The following is a 19678-nucleotide window of genomic DNA, read 5'->3' as shown; positions in this document are numbered from 1 at the left end:
ATCTCATTTTTTTAACTTCATTTGCATTTGTGGTTTCTAAAGGACAATAAACTGAATCTGAATAACAGAGAAGAAAAATGCAAAATAAAATAATAATAATAAGTACATCAATTATAGTATACGGATATTGAATAGATTAAAAATCGTGCAAGTAACAGAAATAATATATTTAAAAAGTGAAAAGTAGTATCCAAGGGTTCAATGTCCATTTAGGAATTGGGTGGCGGGGGGGAAGAAGCTGTTCCTGAATCGCTGAGTGCTTGCTCTCAGGCTTCTGTACCTCCTACCTACTGCTAACAGTGAGAAAAGGTCATGCCCTGGGTGCTGGAGGTCCTTTATAATGGATGCTGCCTTTCTGAGACACCACTCCTTGAAGATGTCCTGGGTAATTCATAGGCTAGTACCCAAGATGGTGCCGACTAAATTTACAACCCTTTGCAGCTTCTTTCGGTCCTGTGCAGTAGTTCCCCCCGCCCCCACCATATCAGACAGTAATGACAGTGATGCAGCCTGTCAGAATACTCTTCACAGTACATCTATAGTTATTTTTGAGTATACTTGACATACCAAATCTCTTCAAACTCCTAATGAAGTATAGCTGCTGACTTGCCTTCTTCGATATGTTGGGACCAGTTTAGATCCTCAGAGATCTTGACACCTTGGAACTTGAAACTGCTCATTCTCTCCACTTCTGAGCCCTCTACGAGGATTGGTATGTGTTCTTTTGCCTTAGCCTCCCTGAAGGTAGCTAACTTAGTCAAGAAACATATGTAAGTGTCAGTCCCTTCCTATCTACATCAATGACACTTCACATGCTCCCCATCACTTCAATAACTTTCACTTCCCTGGCCCAGCACGCCTTATTTTCACTATGAATGTTCTGTTCCCAAACACTTCCCCATCAGGAAGACTTTAAATATCTCTGCTTCTTTCTTGACAACAGACCTAACTAGTTCCCCTCCATCACCATCTTCCTCTCTAGCAGAACTGAGCTTACGCTCAATAATTTTTGGGCTTCTCCCACTTTTTCCAAACTAAAGCTGTAGCCATGGGCACCTGCATAGGCAACAGTTACATCTGCCTTTTCATCAGCTGCATGGAAGAATCCATTTTCCAAGCTACATTGGTAAGTGCTCCTCAACATTTTCTCACGATATCGATAACTGGTGATTACCCATTTCAATTTAACCTCCCTTTCCTATTTGAATTTATCTGTCCATGGCTTCCTTTACTGCCATGATGTGGCCAAACTTAGGATGGAGGGGCAACACCTCATACTCCATCTTGGGGGCGGGAGGGGGTGGTCTCTAACCTGATGGCACTGACATCCATTTCTCCAACTTCCAGTAATTTCTCCCCCTTCCCTCCTTTTTCATTCTTTATTCTGGTTACCCTGTCATCCTTTCTCTCTCCTCACCAACCCGTCACCTCCTTCAGGCTGTCCTCCTCCTTCCCTTTCTACCTTAATCCACTCTCACTCCTGTTAGATTCTTCCTTCTTCAGCCTTTTATCACCTAACATCTTATTTCATCACCTGTTCCCTGCTGGTCTCGCCCATCATCTGCAAGTTTGCACTCCTTCCCCTCCCTTTCTTATTCTGGCTTCTATCCCCTTTCTTTCCAGTACTGTCGAATGGTCTTGTCCCAAAACATCAACTGTTTATTCCCCTCCACAGATGTTGCCCGACTTGCTGAGTTTCTCCAGCATTTTGTGTGTGTTGCTGAGGTTTAGGAATCTACAACTGAACAGAGCACTTGAGAACTATTAATAAGTCAGAAGGGAATCTGAAAAGGGAATTAGAGCTAGTATAGGCCATGAAATATCTTTGGTGAATAAGATTAAAGAGAATCCCAAGAAATTCTCATCAACAGCAAGAGGTTTACTATGGAAAGGGTAGGACTCTTAAGATAAAGGAGTGAATTTGTACTTAAGAGTATATGGGCGAGATCCAAAATGACAGCTTTGCATTAGTATTTACAGAGAGAGAGGAAAGTGAGGTTACAGTAGACAGAGTATGTTAAGATGCTTGGGAATTTTGAGATCAGGAAAGTGATAGCATTAGGTAGATATGTCTCCAGGTTACTGAGAGGGGCAAAAAACAGATTGCTGGCCTTGAACAAGATCTTTGTGTTTTAGCTACCCACAGACGTGGTGCTGGAGGACTGGTAGTTGCTAAAGTTGTGTCTTTGTTTAAGAAGGGAAACTGATAATCCTGGAAATCATAGACTGCAGAGTCTCATGTCAGTGGTAGGGAAACTAATGGCAAGAATTCATTGGGATACAATTTGTGAGCATTTGGAGACACATGATCTAGGTAGGGACAGTCAGCATGGCTTTGTGTGGAGCAGGTCATGTCTGACTGAGCTTTTAATGAGAAGGTGGAAGCGATGGCTTATGAAAGTTTAGCAGAGGATGTTGTATATATGGCTTTTTGTAAGGACTTTGACAAGGTCCCACCTGGCAAGCTCAGCCAGAAAATTAGGATGTATGATGGCTTAGCTGATTAGATCCAAAATTGGCTTGCCCATGGAAGACAATGGATAGGTCTTATTTTGGATGAAGGTCTGTGACTATTGGTGTTCCACAGGTATTTGTATGTTTGTCATTTTTATATAAGAGTAATAGAATAGAGAAGGCTTGCAGATGTCATAAAGATCGATGGCCCTGTCGATTGCACAGAAATTGCCAAAGGATACAGCAGGATCCAGATCAGTTGCAATCATAGACAGAGAGATGGAGGATCTTGTTTAATCTGAGCAAGTAAGAGATGCTACAATTAGGGAGATCCAATGTAAAGGGAGAGTACACAGTCAATGACAAGGCTCTTGATAGCACTGATGAACAGAGATGTGGTCTAGCTACATGAGTCTTTAAAGATTGGTACTCGGTTAAGGTGGCATGCTTGCCTTCATGAGTTGAGACACTGAGTTACTACTATTATAATTTTATTTTGCTGCACCTCAATGCACTGTGTAATGATCTGCTCTGTATCTCTATGCAAGCTTTCACTGTATCTCAGAACACGTGACAATAATAAGCCCATTCTAATTACTGAGACAAACCATGAGTAAACATGAAAGAACTGTTAAAAATACATTCTGATTATACAAAACCTCCTCCCATTGGTAGATCAAATGATTTTTTTTGTTGTAAACTAGCAAATTCTATCAAAGTAATCCTGTGTAGGGATTGCATGCTTTGGTGGGGGAGTTGAGGGAAAAGAGAGATGGCAAGAGAGGCTAAGCTTCTAAAGTTTGTTTTTCCCCCAGTTGACCTAGGTTTAAAAAATATGTCTGTATGCTGATTCACTTCTCAGTTAACATAATCTGGGAGGGATGGAGAATATTACAAAAACTTCTTAAAACTAATCAGATTAATTAGCAAGTTGTTTTGGGACCATCACTGCATTGTAACATGAAAGCAATAATTCATCTGCGGAAGAGTCAAAAATATTTCTTCATTCTTCCCAAAGCATGGCTTATCATCTATCACAATAGAGTCTTTCACAGCATCTTATCTATTTCCCATGCCTTTGCCCCAACTCAAATTTATTGTCATTCAACCATAGTTCAAAGTCCACAGTTCAAAGTTACTGTCATTCAACCATACAGAAGTATATTGCCAAACTAAACAATGTTCCTCTAGCCACAAAATGCTGGAATAACTTGACAGGCCAGGCAGGATCTATGGAATAGAGTACAGGTCTCAGCCCCAAACGTCAGCCATTCTTTCCCATAGATGCTGCCTGACCTGCTGAGTTTCTCTAGCCTGTGTTGCTTGGATCTCCAGCATCTGCAGATTTTCTCTTGCTATTGTTCCTCCAGACCAAGGAACACAACACAGTGCATATAAATCACCACACATAAAGCAATATTATCACTAGTAACTTAACAAATAACAAGGTGCATTTGCAACAAGTTAAAAAGTAAACAGTATAACACTACTGGTGCTTCACAGGTGATGAGAACTGGATGGTGGCAGGAATTCAGTAGTCTCCTGGCCTGGGGGAAGAAGCTGTTTCCCATCCTATAGTCCTTTGTCCGAATGCTACAGTACCACCTGCCTGATGGTAGAGGTGGGGGGGGGGGGGGTGTCAAATAAATCGTTGGACAGATGGGAGGGATCATTGACAATGCTAAGGGCCACCTATACACAGCACACTCAATCACTCAATCTCCTCAAGGAGTGGAGACGCTACTGTGCTTTCTTTCCTTGACTAAATAGGTGGTGTTGTGGGACCAGGTGAGATCATCCATGTGCACTCCAGAAACTTGGTGCTCCTAATTCTTTTCATAGATAAGCCATGTAAGTGCAGTGAGGAGTGCACCTTCCTAAAGTCCATAACCATCTCTTGTCTTGTCAATGTTGAGACTCAAGTTGCTGTACTCGCACCATTTTACAAGCCACTCTACCTCCTCTCTGTACTCTATCTCAATGTTGATGATGCCAACCACTGTTGTGTCATCACCGAATTTTATGACTCAGTTTGAACAGGATCTAGTACAGTCATGCATCAGCAGCATGAACTGCAGCGGGCTGAGCACGCAGCCCTGGGAAGCACTGGCGCTTAGTATGATGGAGCTAAAAAAGTTTCTGTCAACACAGACTGACTGACTGGCCTTTCTGTCAGGAAGACCAGAATACAGTTACAGAGAGAGGCGTTGAGACCCAACAAAGACAGTTTTCCCACCAGCCTCTGAGGAAGCTTAATTCGATAAGTGGCATCCTGGTAATATGAGGCACCATTTTCCAGGAGGGACAGGACAGACTGGAGTGCAGGGGCTATGGTATGATCAGTGGATCAATATAAACGATAAGTGAACTGGAAAGGGTTGAATGCAGCAGGAGATTTAATGCAATCCATAAACCAGCTGCTGAACACATTTCATTATTGTTGAGGTCAGTGCCGCTGGATGGTAGTCGTTGTCTACCATGGTAGTCACACTGCCACTGGATGGCAATTCCCTTTTCTCCTTGACTATGCAGAAACAGAGTTGCTCCATTTTTATCTTCTACCCCACCATTCACTGCAGTTAACAGATCATTTCCCACAAGTTTCATCAGCTGCAACACGATTCCACCAGCAGACAAATAATCATTTCCTCTTTCAGCCATATAAAAAGATCATTAGCTTCACCTCCCTGTGTTCCAATCCTCAATCCCCATAATCAGCCCAATCTTATGGCACTTTCCCTTGAAACCATAAGAGAAAATTAACTTTATCCCCTCACTTCTTCCCACTAGTCTTTCTAGGTGAAGAAGAGTGATTTCATAAGGTGCTTTCCTCTCCAGAATCAGAATCAGATTTATTATTTCAAGCATACATCATGAAATTTGGTGTTTTGCAGCAGCAGTACATTGTAATACATAATAAAAAAAACTATAAAGCACAATAAGAAATGCAATATACATTTCAAAATATTTATTTACAGATGCATTGCAGAACAGGCCCTATCAGCTCAACAGGCCACACTGCCCAACAACCCATCTATTTCACCATAGCCTAATCACAAGACAATTTGAGACTGATTTATACTTCTGCATTAAAGGAATGCCGCCATAGGTACGGCGTAGCCACATAACCTATGCTGTACCCTACGCCCTACCCTATGCCATAGCCTGACGTGCACCTCTCCAAAAACTTAACTGCGCGTCGCGGCAACACAGAATGCAACAATTGTAATTGGTCCGCTTGGTAGCATCACATTTCCTCCTGTCTATATGCATACTGTGTGTACACTGATGTGAAATAAATGGTTGAAGACAATGAACCAAATTGTCAAATCTACCTGCCAACATTCAAAAATATTTGAAATGCATTTCCTCGTCCATGTCTCTCAGTGGTCAGACAAGCACAGAAAATTCACCCTCCTTCTGCTTCAATCTGTTCAATGGTCATACACACCATCTCCTCCGACGTCTTCTCTCTTTTCTGCGTTGCAGTAATTTCAATAAAAGTAACCCTTGTTCAACATTTACTAGCTCCAACTCAGTCACCATTGTTTGAAGTACACAAAGAAACTCTACACAGTGGCACAGAAACCCCACCGCCAACTAGCATTTTGGCAGTGAATTGTAGAGTGACGCAGACACATCAACGCACAGGTATAAATGCTCACAATGGCGAAGGATACAACGTAGGCTGCTACGCAGAAGAATAAATCAGCCTTTACAATGACTATGTAACCTACTAACTCATACATCTCCTTACAAACAGCGCTGGAATTGAACTTGAAATTCTGAGGCCCCGAGTTGTAATAGTGTCATGCTAACCACCACACTACAGTGTCACCCATCATAAACAAGTAGCACAAACTGGGAAAAAAAAAGTGAGGTAGTGTAGATGAGTTCATTATCTATTCAGAAATCTAATGTAGACTTCATTACCTAATGAGACCTGGAGGGCTATTTTCAAAATGATTAATTCTTCATCATTATGTGCTCGTCATTCCCTCATACAATTTAAAGTGGTACATAGGGCTCATATGTCTAAAGACAAGCTCTCGTTTTTTTTCAGATATACCTCCTTATTGTGACAGATGTAATAATGGAGAGGCTTCATTAATTCATGTGTTTTGGTCATGTTTGAGCCCTGAAAAATATTGGAAAGATGTATTTCAAACTTTTTCTGTACTTTTTAAAGTTAATTTTAAGCCCAATCCTTTGACTGCCTTATTTGGTAATGTTGAGGAAAGAGCTATAACTTTGGAGCCTTCTCATTTGTGGGTACTGGCTTTTATTTCTTTTATGGCTAGGAGGGCGACCTTACTTAAATGGAAGGAGGTTGCCCCCCGCCCCCCACACATGCTCAATGGTTATGCGATGTTATGTCACATTTAAATTTAGAGAAGATCTGTTGTTCGATTTCTAATTCTAACCAAGATTTTCAAATGCCATGGGGACCCTTTCTGAACTATTTTAAAAATCTTTGAATTGTTATTGTTATTAAAATATAGATCTGGGCAATTATAATAAAACACTATATGGTAAAGTACTCTTTTTTTTCCTCGTTTTTTTTACTAACCAGTTTTGTCTTGGTAGTGGGTGTAGATGTTTTAATAATATAATTAACATTATTGTATTTCATAATTCAGATTATTTTATTTGATTGATCATGAATATGGGATACCGTGATTGTATCAGTGTGATATATATCTCACATAAAATGCATTTTGTGCTATTGTAGCGATGCGCTACACACAACGCTGAAATAATGACACGCAGTCGGTAAGTCGTTTGGAGACTAGTTTAGTCAAACTTCACAGCGCTGGCATTTAAATCACTAGCTCCTGCCCTCGTCGGGTGGAAATGACATCAGAGGTGCATTACCAAAGTCTCCCCCCGCGCGCTGGCTATTTGTGAGCCAGTTCGACTGCGCAGAAAGTGGGTCGCCACGTAACCCCCTCCCAAGAACTGGTGATACATCCCCCAATGTCCACAGTCTGGCTCAGCCTCTGTTTGGGAGGTCTGCCTCTGCACCACAGTGCCTGAACCTCGACCGGCTGCGCCAAGTCCACATGGGCTGGTTTGAGTTGGTCCACCGTGAAAACCTCCTCTCTCCCCCCAATGTCCAGAACATACGTGGACCCGTTGTTGTTGATCACCTTGAACGGCCCCTCATACGGCCGCTGTAGCGGTGCCCGGTGTCCGCCCCTTCATACAAACACAAACTTACAGTTCAGCAGGTCTTTGGGTACATGGGTTGGGGTCCGTCCTTGCTGTGAAGTTGGTAAGGGGGCCAGGTTCCCGAGCCTTTCACATAGCCTGTCCAGGACTGCTGCGGGTTCTTCCTCTTGCCCCCCTTGGGACTGGTATGAACTCTCCAGGGGTGCGCTGTACACCAACTCAGCCAACGAGGCGTGCAGATCCTTTTTGGGCACTATACGATTTCCAAGCAGGACCAGGGAAGCTCATCCACCCAGTTAGGTCCTCTCAGGCGGGCCATGAGAGCCGACTTCAAGAGACAGAGGAAGTGTTCCACTAGTCCGTTCGACTGTGGGTGGTAGGCAGTTGTGTGGTGCAGCTGCGTTCCCAACAGGCTGGCCACAGCTGACCACAGGTGAACTGGGCACCTCTGTCGGAGGTAATGTGGGCCGGTATCCCGAAGCGTGCTTCGGTGCGATCAGTGCTCGGGCGCAGGAATCGGCAGATGTGTCGGTGAGCGGGACCGCCTCTGGCCACCTCGTGAAACGGTCGACCACCGTTAGGAGGTACCGCGCTCCTCGGGACACTGGTAGGGGGCCCACAATATCCACATGAATGTGGTTGAACCTCCAGTGGGTCGGTTTGAACTGCTGCAGCAGGGCTTTAGTGTGCCACTGTACCTTGGCTGTTCGGCACTGCGCGCACGTTCTGGCCCATTCACTGACCTGCTTGCGAAGTCCGTGCCACGCGAACTTGCTGGAGACCAGCTGGACGGTTGTCCTGATAGATGGGTGCGCCAAACCGTGTATGAAGTCGAAAACTCGCCGCCTCCTGGCTGCAGGGACGATGGGGCGAGGTTGGCCGGTAGCCACGTCGCACAGGAGGGTCCTCTCACCTCGGCCTACGAGAAAGTCCTGCAGCTGCAAACCCGAGACTGCGGTCCTCTAGCTGGGCATCTCGTTGTCTGCCTGCTGCGCCTCCGCCAGTGCTGCATAGTTCACCCCCAGGGACAGGGCCTGGATAGCTGGTCTGGAGAGTGCATCCGCCACGACGTCCTTTCCCGAGACATGCTGGATGTCCGTCGTATACTCGGAGATGTAGGAAAGATGTCGCTGCTGGTGAGCCAACCAGGGATCAGATACCTTGGTGAACATGAAGGTCAACGGTTTGTGGTCCATGAACGTGGTGAACGGCCTGCCTTCTAAAAAGTACCTGAAATGCTGGATTGCCAGATACAGTGCCAACAGCTCCCGGTCGAAAGCACTGTACTTGAGTTCGGGTGGTCATAGGTGCTTGCTGAAGAACGCCAGGGGTTGCCAGCGCCCCTCGATGAGCTGCTCCAGCACCCCACCGACTGTTGTGTCAGATGCGTCCACTGTGAGGGCGGTCGGAACGTCCATTCTGGGGTGTACCAACATTGCGGCATCTGTCAAGGCTTCCTTGGCTTTAACGAAAGCAGCCGCAGCTTCCTCGTTCCAAGTAATGTCCATGCCTTTACCCGACATTAGGGTGTACAAAGGGCACATGATACGGGCTGCTGAGGGGAGGAAACGGTGGTAGAAGTTCACCATACCAACAAACTCCTGCAGGGCTTTGACCGTGTTGGGCCGGGTAAAGTGGTGGATTGCGTCTACCTTCGTGGGCAGAGGTGTTGCCCCGTCTTTGGTAATCCTGTGGCCCAGGAAGTCAATGGTATCGAGATCCAACTGGCATTTGGCCGAGTTGATTGTGAGGCCGAAATCACTCAGGCGGGAGTAGAGCTGGCGGAGGTGGGACAGGTGCTCTTGACGACAACTGCTGGCTATAAGGATGTCGTCCAAATAGATGAACGCAAAGTCCAGGTCGCGTCCCACCGCATCCATTAGCCGCTGGAACATCTGTGCGGCATTCTTCAGGCCAAACGGGGTGATGAGTGCTGTTTTGGGGATGTCTTGAGGGTGCACCGGGATTTGATGGTACCCCCGGACGAGGTCTACTTTGGAAAAGATTCTTGCCCCGTGCAGGCTTGCTGCAAAGTCCTGTACATGCGGCATGGGGTAGCGGTCTGGAGTGGTAGCCTCATTCAGTCTGCGGTAGTCGCCCCATGGTCTCCAACCCCCGGCTGCCTTGGGTACAATGTGCCGGGGGGAGGCCCATGGGCTGTCAGAACTCCGTACGATCCCCAATTCCTCCATCCTCTTGAACTCCTCCTTCACCAGGCGGAGCTTTTCCGGGGGAAGCCTTCGTGCACGTGCGTGGAGGGGTGGTCCCTGGGTCGAAATGTGGTACTGTATCCCATGTCTGGGCATGGCTGCCGTGAACTGCAGTGCCAGAATCGATGGAAAGCCCACCAGGATTCTGGTGAATTCATTGTCTGACAGCGTAATGGAGTCCAGGTGTGGGGCTGGCAACTTGGCTTCACCCAGGGAGAATGTCTGGAAAGTCTCGGCATATACCAGTCTTTTCCCTCGCAAGTCGACCAGCAGGCTGTGAGCTCGCAAGAAGTCCACCCCCAGGAGTGGTTGGGCTACCGCGGCCAGTGTGAAGTCCCACGTGAACCGGCTGGCGCCCAACTACAGCTGAACTGTGCTGCCGTTTGCGACCCTCAGGGTGGGTCCTGGCTTCCTGTTGCGGGTGTCGTACCCCGTCGGGGGCAAAACGCTGATCTCCGCTCCGGTGTCGACCAAGAAGCAGTGTCCCGACTGTTTGTCCCATACGTACAAGAGGCTGTCCTGATGGCCAGCCACCATTGTCATTAGCGGCAGCTGGCCCTTGCAGGGCAGGCGACAACGGCAGGCTTTTGTGCCCCACCGCTGGTGGTAGAAACACCATTGTTCACTGGCCTCCTCACTCCTGCCTCTGTGTTGTGTGCGCTCCCCTGCTGGGCCTGGTCTGGTCTGCTGCTGAGCGCGTCAGAAATGACGTCAGAGGTGCATTACCAAAGTCTCCCCCCACGTGCTGGCTATTTGTGAGCCGCTTCGCCTGCGCAGAAAGTGGGTCGCCACACTATCTTATTTTGATTTATAATAAGCATCCTTATGAATTCTGTATTTGTATATATGAAATTTAATAAAAATATTGGAAAAAGAAATCTGATGACAGAGGGGAAGAAGCTGTTCCTGAAAAGCTCAATGTGCATCTTCAGGCTCCTGTACCTCCTCTTGACGGTAGCAATAAGAGGGCATGTCTTGCACGACAGGGATTCTTAATGATGGATGCCACCTTTTTGAGGCATCTTCTTTTGAAGGTGTCCTCAGTGCTGTGGAGGCTAGTGGCCATGGCGGAGCTGGCTGAGCTTAGAGCTTTCTGCAGCTCCCTCTGGTCCTGTGCAGTGGCCCCTCTGTAGCAGAGAGAAGCAACCAGTTAGAATCCTCTCCACAGCACATCTAAGAAATCTGTGAGAATCTTTGGTCATATACTAAATCTCCTCAAACTTCTAATGAAATATAGTCACTGCTTTGCCTTCTTTGTAATTACATTAATATGCTGGGCCCAGGATAGATCTTCAGAGATGTCAACACCCAGGAACTTGAAATTGCTTTCTCTTTCTACTACTGAGGAATGGCGCTCCCTCAACTTCCCCTTCCTGAAGTCCACAATCAATTCCTTGGTCTTACTGAGATGGACTGCAAGTTTGCTGCTGCAACAGAACTCAAACAGCTGAATTATCACATTGTAGTACACCACCTTATTACCAACTGAAATTTTGTAAATAATAGTTTTGTCATTGGCAAATTTATAGATGGTATTTGAGCTGTGCTTAGCCGTAGGTCATTGGTGTGTAGAGAGAGTCGAACAGTGGGTGAGACATGCATCCCTGAGGTGCTCCAGTATTGGTTGTCAGCCAAGAGATGTTACTTCCAATTTGCACTGTCTGTGGTCTCGTGATGAGAATATCAAGGCGCTAGTTGCAGAGGAAGGTACATAGGCCCTGGATTTGGAGCTTGTTGATTGGAACTGAAGGTATGATTGACCATAAGATATAGGAGTAGAAGGCCATTTGGCCCATCGAGTCTGCTCCACCCTTCCATCATGGGCTGATCCAATTCTTCCAGTCATCCCCACTCCCCTGCCTTCTCCCCATGCCCTATCTATCTCTGCCTCAAATGCACCTAATGACTTGGTCTTCACAGCCACTCGAGGCAACAAATTCAACAGATTTACCACCTTCTGACTAATTTCTCCACATCTGTTCTAAATGGTTGTCCTTCAATCTTGAAGTCTTGCCCTCTTGTCTTAGACTCCCCTACCATGGCAAATAACTTAGAATATCTAACCTGTTCAGGCCTTTTAACATTTGATTGTGTTGAACTCTGAGCTGTAATCAATAAACAGCAGTCTGACTTTTTCATTGGAGAAACTAAATACAGACTGGGCAATCACTTTTCAGAACAACTGTGTGCAGTCCACGAGTGACCCTGAGTTTCCAATCACCTGCCATTTTCACTCCCCATCATACTTCCACTGACCTCTGCCTTTTGGCACCACTGTGAGGTGGTGAGGAAAAAAATGCTAAATTAAAAAGCAAAACTTCATCTTTCATACAGGCACATTGAAACCTTCTAGACACTTATGCTAAAATCTCCAATATTCGGTGACTTTGTTTCATTCTGCCTGGAACATTAGGTCATTTGTTCTGGCCTTCCAAGGGATATTTACTTTGTTCTACCAATCTCTCCCCAATCATTGTTGCTACAGAAACTAATTTGTTTTATATATCTCAGTAGTGGTGAAGGGTCTCAGATCTGAAATGTTAATACTGTTAAATGTTTCTCGTCCCACAGCTGCTTTTTCTATTATTTTCTGTTTTTAGTTAAAATAACATTTAAAACTTGCTCCACTGGGGGGGGAAGAGTTCAAAGCAAATCTATTATCAAAGTACATCTACGTCACCACATACAACCATGAAATACCTTTTCTTGCAGGTATACTCAATAAGTCCAAAAATGGTAATAGAATCAATGGGAGATCACACCAACAGAGAAGGCAATCAGTGTACAAAAGACAACAAACTGTGTAAATACAAAAAGGAAGAAATAATAATAGTAATAATAATAATTATTAAGGAATAAGCATCCAGAACATGAGATGAAGAGTCCTTGAAAGTGAGTCCATAGGTTGTGGGAAGAGTTCAGTGATGGGTTGAGTAAGTTATGCTCTCTGGTTGAGGAACCTGATGGCTGAGGGGTAATAACTGTTCCTGAACCTGAGGCTCCTGCACCAGTTTCCTGATGGAAGCAGTGAGAAGAGAGCATGATCTGGGTGGTGGGGGTCCCCCATGATGAATGCTGCTTTCCCCCGACAGAGCTCCATCCATATAGATGTACTCAATGGTGGGGAGGGCTTTACCCATGATGGACTGGGTCGTATTTACTACTTTTTGTAGGATTTTCCATTAAAGGCATTGCTGTTTCCAAACCAGGCAGTGATGCAATTCATCAATTTATTGGACACCACACATCTATAGAGGTTTGTCAAAGTTTTAGATGTCATGCCAAATCTATGTAAACTCCTAAGGAAGCAAAGGCACTGATGTGCTTTCTTCATAATTGCGTTTCTGTGCTGGGCCCAGGATATGTCCTCCGAATGGATAAAACCTTGAAAAACTGCTTCACAAAGGTATTTTTTAATACCTTTCACAAAGGTATTTAAGATGCTGATTTTTAGAATTACACCACATATACCTACTTCTGAACCTGAGTGATGCATCACATCTCCATACACCTATGAGAATGCAAACACATTATTAAAATCATCTATTTCATACCTTTTTCCCATAAAACCCTTCCACAAATACAAAACCTGCACTATAAATCTGTCAGAAATAAAAAATATAAAAGATAACTTTGCTTTATTAAATGTTATTCTCAGAGATCTACCAGTCTTGTATAATCATTGCCACGTGCTCAAGGAACAGAACAATACTAACATTTGAACGAAACTCAAGGGTGCGTGGCATACAAAATAAGCCTGGCATCTTTGCTCTTTCCAACACAATGGCTTTTATGTGCTGCTGCTGGCAAAATCAAATTAATATGCAATGCCTCCTTTATTTAATGAAACGCACTATTCAAATCACTGTCAACAAAACACTTACACCATCAGATATTTACCTTAAGTTGTGTTGGTGAATTTCTGAAAATAAATCTGAACTTATGCATTTATAAAGTAATGAGAAAGAATTTTGCCTCACTTTTTTTTAAAAGTAATGATCTAATTTATAACTTAAGTCAAGCACATTCACTCCATCCACCATAGCAGCCAGGATCTCCCAGTGACCAGCCATTTTAAATCCAATTCCCATTCCCACATCAATGTCTATCAACAGCATTGTCCACTGTCAAGTGGGTGCTGGACACCTATGTGAGGAACAGCACCTTATATTCCACTTTGGTAACATCCAGCCTGATGGCATGAAGATCTATTTTACCCCTCACTCCTTCACTATTTGTCATAACCCTCTCATTCCCCTCCTCACCACGTTCCCATGTTCCACTGTCCTCTCCTATCAGGTTGCATCTTCTTCAGCCCTTCGTTACATCATCACTTCCACCTATCACCCCCAGCTTCTTATGACACAGCCACTCTCCCTTACCTGCCCATCAATCTCCTCACCCGGATTTACCTATCACCTGCCAACTTGTGCCCCACCCATTTCCCTGCATCCTTTTACACTGCTTTCTTTCCAGTCCTGATAAAGGATTATCAACCAGGAACGTTGAGTGTTTATTTTCCTCTTCAGATGCTGCCTGTCCCACTCACATTCTCCAAATGTGAGAATGCTGCTCCAGATTCCCAGCTCCTGCTGTCTCTTCTGTCAAGTCTTAATGAAGGATCTCAGCCCGAAGTGTCCCCTCGCTTGATGCTGCTTGACTTTGTGTTCCTTGTGTATGTTAAACACGAGAGATTCTGCAGATGCTGGAAATCCAGAATAACGCATACAAAACGCACCGGAGGAACTCAGCAGGTCAAACAGCATCTCTGGAAATGAGTAAAAGATCAACGTCTGTGCAAGCCACTGAAGATTTCCAGCATTTGCAAAATATCGTGCCGTCTCTTTTGTTGGCCTCAAGTTATAATTTCATTGATTTAAATACACTTTGAGCAAAAGGCAGCACATTCTAAGAAAACTACCACCCACAAGTGAAATGGATGAAATGGAATGAAATCAACCACATACCCAAAGTTCAAGTGAAAACCACAAAAACGAGATGAAATCTCATAAACATATCCAGGCAGAGACACATTTATCTCCTCTGAGTTTAAAGGGGTGATGGAGGGGGAAGCCAATGCTTGACAAGTGAAATTAAAGGTTTCTAAAGCTGATAAGGTGGGGAGCTGTTGTAGTCTAGCGTACTGACCTCTACCTGGCCGAGGCACAGCGACAACTCTCTGTATCTCCTCTTATTTACCTCTTGATCATGACCCCACTAGCACCAGGCCACTGTCTCCTATACCATCACCAACTTTATCAGCTCTGGGGATCTCCCATCCACTGCCACCAACCTCCTAGTTCCCACGCCCTGCACTTCCCATTTCTACCTCCTACCCAAGATCCACAAACCTGCCTGTCCAGGTAGATCCATTGTCTCAGCTTGCTCCTGCCCCACCAAACTCATTTCTGCATACCTTGCCACTGTTTTATCCCCCTCTCGTTCAATCCCTTCCCACCTATGTTCGAGACACTTCTTAGGCTTTTGAATTTTTTTCAATGATTTTAAGTTCCCTGGCCCCCACCACCTTATTTTCACCATGGACATCCAGTCCCTATATACCTCCATCCCCCACCAGGAAGGTCTCAAAGTTCTCCACTTCTTTTTGGATTCCAGACCTAACCAATTCCCCTCTACCACCGCTCACCTCCATCTCGCAGAATTAATTCTTACTCTCAATGATTTCTCCTTTGGCTCCTCCCACTTCCTCCAAACCAAAGGTGTAGCCATGGGCACCCACATGGGTCCCAGTTATGCCTGCCTTTTTGTTGGCTTTGTGGAACAGTCCATGTTCCAAGCCTATACGGGTATATGTCTCTCTCTTTTCCTTTGATACATCGATGACTGCATTGGCGCTGCCTCCTGCGTGCATGCTGAGCTCGTTGACTTCATTAACTTTGCCTCTAACTTTCACCCTGCCTTCAAATTTATCTGGTCCATTTCTGACACCTCCCTCCCCTTTCCTGATCTTTCTGTCTCCATCTCTGGAGACGGCTTATCTACTGATATCTACTATAAGCCTACACTCTCAAAGTTACCTGGACTATTCCTCTTCCCTGGAATCCCGTCTCCTGTCTCTTGCAAAAATGCTATCCCCTTCTCACAATTCCTCCGTCTCCACCGCATCTGCTCTCAGGATGAGGCTTTTCATTCCAGGACGAAGGAGATGTCTTCTTTTTATAAACAAAGGGGTTTCCCTTCTTCCACCATCAACTCTGCTCTCAAATGCATCTCTCCCATTTCCTGCACATCTGCCCTCACCCCATCCGCCCGCCACCCCACTCGGGATAGGGTTCCCCTTGTCCTCACTTACCACCCCACCAGCCTCCAGGTCCAACAAATAATTCTCCGTAACTTCCGCCACCTCCAACAGGATCCTACTACCACCTACTACTACCCCACCTTCTCCGGTCTTCTATCATTTTGCATTTCCGCCTCTCCCTCCTACTTTCAAATCTCTTACTATCTTTCCTTTCAGTTAGTCCTGACGAAGGGTCTCAGCCCGAAACGTCAACATCGCTTCTCGCTACAGATGCTGCCTAGCCTGCTGTGTTCTACCAGCATTTTGTGTGTGCTGTTGCATGAATTATATGAAGCTTAAGCACAATAGCATCAATATACAAGACACAGTCTCTCACCTCGTTGTCACCGCACCCACAACAACCCATTGCTGAGATCGGGATCACAGCAGACCTGTTCCTCCCGGTACCGAAACGACGGTCAAGTCCACTGCTAGTCTGCAAACCTCTGAATACTCAGTACTCCACCCAACAAACCACGCCCCTCAACTCTTGTCACACTCTAACCGCTCCCCAACTGCTGGTGTCATCCTGTAATCGCTCCCCGACTCTCCACTAAACAGGCGTCACACTCTGCCAATTCCGCCCCTATTGGTGTTACCCTGTAACCGCTCCCCCCTCCTCCCATCGCCCGTGTCACTCTCTAAATATGCCCTTCCTGGTGTTACCCACCCACTCCGTTCTCCACCGAACCAAACTTCCAACTCCACTTCAGCATATTATCAGCGACATATGTCGTGAAATATGTTGTTTTTTTGGCAGCAATGCAATGTAAGACATGAAAATTACTGTAAATTAAATAGTGCAAACTGGTGTTACTATCTAACCACTCCCCCATCCCACCACTGGTGTCACCCTAATACCACTTCCCATTTCCTGGGACAATGAGTGAATAAACCGCTGTCGGTGATGTTAAAGAATTATTAGCCACTTCCGTTGGAGAAGACAAACAGAAATATTTATTGTGAATGGCGAGCGGTTGGATCATAAAAATGTGCAGAAAAAGCTAATGCCCTTGAACATGAATCATTACAAATTAGGAAGCAGTTACAGGAGTCAGTGAATGGCACTGTGAACATTAAGGGACCTGGCGATAATAGATCCGAACTCAAGTAGTTTAGTCAAGCATAATTTCTGATTCAGAAATTTATGTTAACTTCGATTGGTCATATTTTTGTAATGTCCTAGCGACATATTTTTATTGTAGATTTCAACACTTTTCCAATTACCATAATGATACAAACAGTCTCTTTCGAGTTTAGAAGGTTTTGACCCAAAACGTTGACCGTTCCTCGGTCTCCACAGATGCTGCTTGATTGGTTGGGTTCCTCCAGCAGTTCGTTTCCCCCTCCCCCCCCCACATTTTTCATGAATAGCAGGTCACATTTCCTATCATCCGACCTGAAGTGACCATTCTTCAATCAATAGCAGTTTAGCAGATGGCAACTAGAACATGCATTAGATCTAAGCCCATTACTTTTTCTAAAAAAATTGTCAAATAATTAATCAGATTGGTGAGACGTATAAGCATCCAGGTTCACTATTTTTAGTAATTACTATTTTTTAGTAATATTTCTTTACTGGTACTAAATTCTTTTAGTTCCATGTTTGCACTGATCTCCTGGCTCTCCTGTGTTTCAGGGGTTTATTTTTGCCTCTGTCCGTGATGACAGATACAAAATGTTTATTTGATTCTTCTGTCTCTGTTTGTCAGGGACCCCCACTTTTGCACACCAATAGAAGGTCTCTCAAACACGAGAATCTGCTGATGTTGGAAATCTTGAGCAACACACACATAATGTTGGAGTCATGATGAACTGTGAGACCTTCATACCGGCTAAGGTCTCACAGATTGTTTTGTTTCTTGCTAATTTACTCTGACATGGTCGATATGGACAGTATGCAAAACTGGATTTTCACTATTTCAGTAGATGTGACCAATTTACCAATAAGCCAAGTTATAATTGTCCTAGTTCTTCCTTGAATTTAAAGATGCTTCCAAAATTCCTGTTTAGTGCAGTTCCTGGCAATTTTTTAAACCTTCACTTAGATTGAATTTTCTCTCATAAATGGGTTTGCCTTTCTACTTGTTAAGTTTACACTTATAGAATGTATATTTACAAAATTAGAAAAAAGTTTTAAAAAATGGAGATGATTTATCAATTTACCTTAGAAGGAGGACCTTTCTTGAAAGTCTTTTTGTTGTTTATTTATTTTTCTCATTATTTCTCTAGTTTGTTTCTCCATCAAGTTAGGATGTTCTTGCTTTACAGGAAGTGCTACAAACACTTACCACACTGAGTGTCAAGTCTATCATATGAGGAAAGATAGAGCAAACTAGTTTCTCTGGAGATTAGAAGGCAGAGAGGTGGCCTTATTGAAAAAGACAAAATAACTAGAGGGCTTGATAATGCAGAGAGGATGTTTCCCTTCGTTTCCAGAGGACCACATTCTCACAATAAGGAGGTTGACCATTTAGGACTGAAATGAGGAGAAATCTTTGCACTAAGAAAAAGGTGATTCTTTAGACCTTGACAAATTTTGGATCTTGTAAGAATGACATGGGATTGTGCAAGGAAATGGTGTTGATGTAGAAGACTAGTAGTGATTGATCTTGTTGAATAATGGAACAGGGTCAAGGGGACAAACTCCTTTTTCTTATATTTTATGAGTTTTTCTTAAATCACTGATTTTGGTTACCCAGGCAACACTCTTGAGTGCAAGGACACCGATCAGCAGTGATGGTCCTGAGTTTAAATGGACCGTGTTATCTCTCCATTTCTGAAGGTGCCAAACCTCATCCCTTAAGAGCACCTGGGCATACAATTGCATTGTGGAAACTTCTCGGCTCCTGCTGGGAATAAGTGCCATGGGATCTTGCAAATGCACCTGAGAGAGGAAATGAGGTTCAATGATTCATCTGAACAGCAGCAAAACTGACAATATAGCTATTCCTTTGTGTTCCAGGTGGAGTGGAACTTGAACCAGAAAACTTCATCAGGATGTGATGCACCATCAATAACTCTCTCTGAGACGTGAAGGCGAGATATCGGCTTTTATTGACTGGAATAAAGAACAAGCAGTAGTTGACCACCATACTACATCCTGGAGACTGAGGGCTGGGCTCAGGCCTCAATCGCCTTTATACTGGGGTCTGTGGGAGGAGCAACAGGAGCAGCCAGCAGGGGATGTAGTTCATCACAGGATGCTTGTACTTCCTGTGACAGATTGGAAGCTACACTCGGTGGCCACTTTATTAGGTACACCTGCTCATTAATGCAAGTATCTAACCAGCCTATCATGTGACAGCAACTCAATGCATAAAAGCTTGCAGACATGGTCAAGCGGTTCAATTGTTGTTCACACCAAACATCAGAATGAGGAAGAAATTTGATTAGAGTGACTTTAACTGTGGAATGAATGATTGTTGGTGCTGGACAGGGTGGTCTTGAGTATCTCAGAAGCTGCTGCCCTTCTGGGATTTTCACTCAATGGTCTCCAGCATTTAGAGAAAATGATGTGGGAAAGAACTCAACTAGTGAA

At 44.6% G+C, this 19678-nt stretch overlaps 1 protein-coding gene across 3 annotated transcripts in view; it reads right to left on the bottom strand.

The window, feature by feature from the left end:
- The window catches only part of LOC132396863 (choline transporter-like protein 1), a 116587-nt gene extending 99879 nt beyond the window's left edge, over window positions 1–16708 (bottom strand). Inside the window, exons 1-2 of one of the 3 annotated variants that reach the window (XM_059974871.1) lie at window positions 16475–16708; window positions 10779–10963 (exon numbers count right to left, since the gene is read on the bottom strand). In XM_059974871.1, coding sequence (XP_059830854.1) covers window positions 10779–10808 — 30 coding nt within the window. In that variant the 5' untranslated portion in view covers window positions 10809–10963; window positions 16475–16708. The remainder of the gene's footprint in view (window positions 1–10778; window positions 10964–16474) is intronic. The other 2 variants (XM_059974870.1, XM_059974872.1) reach the window with 2 other exon arrangements.
- Between the last annotated feature and the right edge of the window lie 2970 nt (window positions 16709–19678).

This window comes from Hypanus sabinus, chromosome 7 (genome assembly GCF_030144855.1).
Source record: "Hypanus sabinus isolate sHypSab1 chromosome 7, sHypSab1.hap1, whole genome shotgun sequence".
Classification (NCBI taxonomy): domain Eukaryota; kingdom Metazoa; phylum Chordata; class Chondrichthyes; order Myliobatiformes; family Dasyatidae; genus Hypanus; species Hypanus sabinus.
The sequence above is the reverse complement of the archived record's forward strand: the minus strand, read 5'-3'. Positions and strand labels throughout refer to the sequence as shown.